Here is a 7,013-nt window from a genome sequence, read left to right as displayed (position 1 = left end):
TCCGGTCTCTGGATCAAACGTGGTGAGTTAGACCGAGCACCGTCAGCCGTTGGATCGGGAGCACGAAGTTAAAGACATCTCCCTCCGTCCATTTCGGCTTCACGTGCCGAACAGAAAAAAGAGAAAACAAGAGGGTGGGGGGGGGGGGGGGGGGGGGTGGAGAATAGGCTCAGCACGAGGCACCGAAGAGTGGCAGACCGAGCACCGAAGAGTGGCAGACCGAACACCGAAGAGGAGAACCAAAAAACGAAGAATTTCTGGGGAAAAAATAAAATAAACGCGAAGACCTCCACCGTTTCATGATCCTCTTCCTCCTCCGAATCCCCCAATCCGCGATCGCCCCACCACCTGCCGGCGGCGACGGCGCGGCGACTACCTGAGCCCCTCCGGCGGCCAATCGCGACGAGCCCCGGGCTCCCCCCCCCCCGTTCCAAACCCTACCCGTCGAACCGCGCGCCTCGATCCGTTCCCGCCACGCCGATCCCGCGCCTGCCGCCCCAATCCGGTCGGGATTCTCCGCCGCCGGGCGTTGATCGGTATTCTCCGCCTCGATCCCTTCCCCGCCCGCCGATAATTGGCTCGCGGAGGAGGCGGGCGTCACCATGTTGCAGTGCCTGGATGGGGTGAAGCACCTCTGCGGCCTGCTCCTCAAGTGCTGCGACATCGACCTCAAGCAGCCGAAGGGCCTCGAGGATCCGGAGGTCCTCGCCAGGGAGACCGTCTGTACGTCCAGGCCGCTACTTCGCTTCCCGCCTCGCCGCCGCTCCTTTCCGAGCAGCGCAATCGATTCCATTACCGGTTGTGTTCTCTTTGTCTGACGGTGTGGTCTGCGTGTGCGGCTGTGCTTGCAGTTAGCGTGAGCGAGATCGAGGCGCTGTATGAGCTGTTCAAGAAGATCAGCAGTGCCGTGATTGATGATGGACTGATCAATAAGGTTAGTGGGTAAAGGCCGGAAACTTCTTCGGGAATAGAACAATGTGTGTCTATACACATGATCTCGAGGACTTATCGGTTCCTGATGATCTTGTCTTGGCATGGCAGGAGGAGTTTCAGTTGGCGTTGTTCAAGACTAGTAAGAAGGAGAGCTTATTTGCTGATCGTGTAAGACTACATTGCATTTTTATGTTTCACAGCTTGCTCAGTGTACTTGGTGCATGAAAAACACCATTGCGCCGTTTTTCATATTGGTCCTCAATGCTCTGGAGCGTGAGGTCTTGGGGATTGCTGGGAACTGGAAAGTTGACTTATTGATTGGGAGTGTAGGTTCTCTTAGCGTGTCAGGTTTCTCTAATGTCTTTTTTCTTTCGTGCGTTCATCTTTTGCTTGTATTTTGTTTCTCATAACTCCCCTATGATCAGTGAAACAAGCAGGTAGAATGTCCACTACAAGTTGCTAAAAAATATTCATGTATGGATTGAAGCTATAATGCCAAGAACATAACGGTACACTTGCTAAAATTTTCATTTTCTTCACAAAAACATGGCCCATGCTCACAATCACTCACATCTGAACCATATGTACCATCTAAACTCTGGTATATGCCCACCAATCAGAATTTGCAATAATAATTTATGCATGCTGCATTTATATGTCAGTAACTGTATCCAGTATATTCAAGTTAGAAGGATGTTGATACATAACATTTATGTCATCTTGTATGACAATTCAATACCCTTACCATTATCCCTGTTCTTGCAGGTATTTGATTTATTTGACACAAAACACAACGGAATTCTAGGATTTGAGGAATTTGCCCGTGCGCTCTCAGTATTCCATCCCAATGCTCCTCTTGATGAGAAGATTGACTGTAAGTTCACAAAAAGATTAGGGCATTTTTACAGTTGAGCCCAAAATAAAGCAGTAGTCTAGGGTAGCCACACACTACGTTGCTCTGTTCAAAACAGCAAAGAGGTACCTTTAAGGTAACATGAACATTGGTTTATTATAGAAGAACCACTCATTTTTGCCGCCACTCTGCATGAAAAATTTAGTTATTTGAACAACTAATAAATTGCCAGAATGTGATCACTAGGTTGCATTGCAACAACTCAAAGTGAAGATTAGTTGCTACCTAGTGTGATTAATTTGCAAACGTAGTTAAGTACTCTCCAGTTTATGAATTTGATTCTGCCTTGCATGCAGATGCTGAGGATTTTGATGCAATATTTGCCATCAAATACCCTGTCCATTATTTGTTTGATAGTGATATTAGAGATGTTGGATGTAAATCATGTCAGGCATTTGGCAAAGTCTCATCTGCCTCGTTCCATGTTCGTTTAGCTGAAATGACAAGCTATTCAGACTTATGAGTGCAACAAGAAGCTACTAGTTTTAATCCATAGTGAAAAGTTTTCCCTTATGTGGACCATCATGCTACCTGTAAATATTTGATCTTTCTTGGACGGAATGTCAACATGGGTTGTAACTCTCTCTAGTTCGGTTCTTTGATCCTGCACATCGATGCAGAAAAATAGGAGAATTCCATATGTTTGTTTTTAGTACACATTCGTCCCCTATCTGTATTGCTCTTGCTTTTGTGTTTTATATGTTTGTAACCGAGGGGGGGAAATCTTAGAGCTGTCTCTACAATCCTTGCAGTTTCTTTCCAGCTATATGACCTCAAGCAACAAGGCTTCATTGAAAGACAAGAGGTATTTGCTACTAAACATAACGTTGGTGGTATAAGGGTTACTAGGTAGCACATCTAACAACCTGGGTGCTTAGCTGGTACACTGGGTATCTACCCTGTCAGTTTCCATTTGTTTTCTGTTCAGCCCACTTTTCTTTATTTCTTGTTCTGCATTTTGACCGGTTTCTATTTTCCATTTTTCTTCTCTAGTCAGTGATGGTCACATATATCCATAACGACCAAACAGTCACCCAATTATATCCGGTTAAATGCTGGGCGCCGAACTTTTATTGCAATGGATTTGGTTAACATGAATCAGATTTGTATTCAAATTGGTACCCAAACATTTTGTGTCCATCGTATATACTTATTTTTCTTGTTGGAGTTTGTCTCTAGCCTTACCTAACATCCTTGGGACAAGACTTTGTTGTTGCTTGTATACTGGTTTCAACCTTTTTTTTTGTGCCGGTTGGGGGTTTGGGGGGTTATGTTTTAACTTGTGAATAAAAAAAAGTTAGGAGCTTTGGATTCCTGTCATGCTTGTTAAGGGAGGCTTAGTCAACATAGAATGTTGGGAGGTGTTAACGAAACGGATGGCCACATATATACATCAACACCACCCGTTGGCTTGGTCTTGGTTTACAAATAAAGACATAATTGCAATGATTCACCTGAAAGTATGTCAGAGTTTGATTTAACCCTGCACCTGGAAGTATGCCAGAGCTGGATTTAACCTGGCAACTCTTTTACCACTTTATCCCCACTAATATATCATTTGTTTGAAATTTTACCATATTGGGTCTTAGTTTGACTGCTGCCGCTTGGCCAACCAGCTCTCATGTGCTGATGTGGGCTTTTGTTACGGTAAAGTTGTTGGAAGTGGATTTGTTTAGTCTACCAAAATAGCTTGGTTGGTCTATAGAGCTGAACTAGTTTGCCTCCAACATACAGTGAAAATTTAATCTAGGTCAGGTTGTTTTTCTTTCGCAATTTTTCCATAGACTGGCATGGTTTGTGAGACATATGTTGCACAGTTACACTTATAGTTTTGTTTGGCTGAGGAAGTACATTTTTTGTTATTAAAAGTTGCTGTTATTTTCATTTGAGCAGAATAACTTTCCTGCGCTTTTAGTTATGCTTGCTTATAAAAGAAATGCACTAATCATCATCTTTTTCATGCTGTATATTAATGATTCCGTTCTTTTTTGCTATTAGGTTAAGCAAATGGTTGTTGCTACACTTGCTGAGTCAGGAATGAATCTTTCAGATGAAGTTATAGAGAGCATCATTGACAAGGTGCACCTGAAATGTTTTGTTTTCACATACTTCCCTGCCATTTAGAATCTGTGCCCAGTTAAGCGTTTTGTTTATTAGTGGAGGTTTGAAATTAGATCAAGAAGGGAGTCCAGACAGCAGCATCACCTTATGGCGGGGGAGTAGAGTATTCCTAGTTGTTTGTCTGCTAATCTTGGTAGAAGTTGATGTCTGCTAATCTTGTCAAGTTATTGGACTATATAATCCATAATTCTGTTGGATCTACCTGTTAGGTAATAAAAGAATGAGATTAGTATTGTTTTTGGTTGTATTCCTTTTGTTGATTAACAAAGAACTAGTCCCTGATATCCTCTCAGGCTCTCACCCCAATTCATGTTTGAACTCTTTACACACTAACCTCCTTTAAGCAATGCCATTTGGCTTTTCTCTGTATGGTAGTGTCATTGTGAATGAATGACCATAACAGAATCTTTCTGTTGACACATGATTTTACCTAAATTGGGGCTGTCACTCAGTAATAAATGTCGATATTTGTTGAATAAAGCTCTTAAGGTTGTGTTCATTACTTTTTAGTTGATGCATTGAACACACTTTTTTGTAATAACACAATTGGGTGGCTATAACCACTAGTGCCTATTTGATTTGCAGTGTTGATTGAGTTAACAGACTTGGGTTATGACTTAGTTTCAAAACATTCTTGTTACTATGTAGTGTCTTTTGCAAAAGGTGGATTTGTAATAGCACATTGCAAACTGACTGACCTATTCTGTGCAATTGTATTGTTTTGTTAAATTTGTGTTCTTCTCTTGCTACAAGACTTTCGAGGAGGCAGACACAAAACATGATGGGAAAATCGATAAAGAAGAATGGCGCAATCTAGTACTGAGGCATCCCTCGTTATTAAAGAACATGACACTTCAGTACCTCAAGTAAGAAATGCTAACTTGTTTGTGCGCAGCTGACTGTTTACTTTTTAATTGGTCGTTTATTTTTCCTGAAACTAGATAGTAACGTACTGGTGTTGATGAATGAGAGATATGGCCTGGTGTTATGTACTTATGTGCATACATTCTTAGAGATTGGAGCAGGGATTTGGGGGAGAATTGGGGGATAAAGAGAGGAAGGCGATGGCCAGGAGGTGGTCGGTGACCTAGGGTTTGGGGTGTGCAGGAGAGCGGCAGGCACAGAGGGCTGGTGCCTAAGCCAGGGGCAGAGAGAAGGCAAAGCCCTCGATCTACTTATGCTGCTTAGTTGCTTATGTTGCAAAGGATGCAGGATGCTTCTATATATATTGAGGAGATTCTAAGTGGGTTGCTAAATAACCTATCCTAACCTTCCCTATTTACTTTAGACTTCCTATCCAACTAAGTTCTAGATCCTTTCATTATTAGACTTTTCATTGGCCTGGTACAGTCCTGTGGGCCTGAACGGCCAGTTGTTCCTGGGAGGCTGGGACTAACCAGAAGAATTATGACTTGCTCTTGCAATTTTTACAAAGACAGCAGAGTTTATTACTGCATTAAACCTGCAGTATCTTGTACCTGATGCATCTTATATAACTTTTCTAGACATAGGTAACATTTACCTAGGAACCATTTTTGACAAAATTTCCCAAGAACTTTGACAAATAAAAATTAATGGAGAAAGAAAGGAAAAAGAAAGAAAAGGAGCTTGAACTATGGTCTGCGGCCATCCCAATCTTAGCGCATAGCCATGATCTATCGAAAGATCTGGGACACCAAGTTTTCCATGAAGAGGACTTGCCATCCTTGTTGACTTATTGGTCATAAGATACTTTAATCGCCCATTTATGCATTTTTCATAGCCAATAATTGATAAATCACCATGGCTGAAGGGAATGCTTTGACCACTATCTTCCACCCTGTGAGAGTAAATCACCTTTCCACTTAGGCAACTTTGGCAGGCAGCAAATCCTCTGGACAAGCAGCTGATTGGCATAGCTAAACATTTTTTATTAATTTGGTAATTCTGAAGTTGTCAAGGACAGGAAGGGTTCTGCTGACGTATCAAATTCAGACAACGATGAAGTAATGAACGATGGCCATAACATCATCCACCAAAAAGAAGCCATGTATTTGGTTTCTCCATGGCATCTAGCCTTTAATTATCACTCAAGGCACATGCATTGAATCATGATATAGGATTTAGTGTTAATGGTTCAGTTTCAACCAAAATGTTTTGTGGTAGTGCTTGATTCGAAGGGACATGCCAAACCATTATCTGGTCATCGTCTCATTTTTGTCATCATCTCAATTTTTTTTACTTTTTACTTCTAATTTTGAGGCATGAGAAATTGTTATGTTCTAGCTCGGTCTTGGTATTATTTCTTTTTTGCTTCTTCATTGTTCTGTTCCTAGCTCAAAGTTCACATTCAGATTCTAATCATAATGTCGCTGGGCAGGGACATCACCACTACATTTCCAAGCTTTGTCTTCCATTCTCAGGTTGATGATACATGAAGCTATGAGATCCTATTTTTGCCCCCAATGAAACATCAGAAGGTAGTCCCAGTGCTTTGTTAAGCAAGCTTTCCAATGTTAGCTTGAAGGTTCAGCATATGCCATAGCATTCAGAAGTTGCATGATCATTTTGAGAAGTCAAGCCTTTGTTGTTAATAACGCTTAGTTTCTTGTTTTATTCAAAATTCTGGCTGAAATCCCCCTCCCCGTCCTCTTCTTCTTCTTCTTCTTCTTCTTCTTCTTCTTCTTCTTCTTTTGAATTTGGTTGTTGACTCAACGTTTCTTGGTGTACAAAGCTGCAGCTGAACTTCCCCTTTAGTGAATTGTATTTTACTCATGAAAGTATTATATTGAATATCTATGCTTAACGACTGCTGCTGCTGGAGACAAAGTCCGATTCAATTAATTCTGTTATCATACCTACAATGGAGATTGCCTTTTTTTAGAACAGGTACCTTATTGTTCTGCTTAATTCTTGCGAGTTATATTTGAGACTTGCTCGATTCATATGGAGGTTACAGTCAGTTTTTCTGTACGTGACTGCCCGCACGCAGATTTGTCGAAATTTTATTTTCTGATCGGATGGGCTGAATCTGAATGCCATGGTCACTGGAGTGTGCAGTGGTTGG

At 41.7% G+C, this 7,013-nt stretch overlaps 1 protein-coding gene across 1 annotated transcript; it reads left to right on the top strand.

Annotated features, from left to right (window-relative positions):
• Positions 1-246: 246 nt before the first annotated feature.
• On the top strand, positions 247-6,786 carry LOC120690377 (calcineurin B-like protein 3). The gene is made up of 8 exons (XM_039973012.1): positions 247-723; positions 852-934; positions 1,042-1,101; positions 1,699-1,807; positions 2,599-2,651; positions 3,845-3,925; positions 4,721-4,833; positions 6,327-6,786. The coding sequence occupies exons 1-8, from the start codon at positions 603-605 to the stop codon at positions 6,382-6,384; spliced, it is 678 nt and encodes a 225-aa protein (XP_039828946.1). The 5' UTR covers positions 247-602; the 3' UTR covers positions 6,385-6,786.
• The last annotated feature ends 227 nt before the right edge of the window (positions 6,787-7,013 follow it).

Source organism: Panicum virgatum, chromosome 9N, assembly GCF_016808335.1.
Source record: "Panicum virgatum strain AP13 chromosome 9N, P.virgatum_v5, whole genome shotgun sequence".
Taxonomy (NCBI): Eukaryota; Viridiplantae; Streptophyta; class Magnoliopsida; order Poales; family Poaceae; genus Panicum; species Panicum virgatum.
The sequence above is the reverse complement of the archived record's forward strand: the minus strand, read 5'-3'. Positions and strand labels throughout refer to the sequence as shown.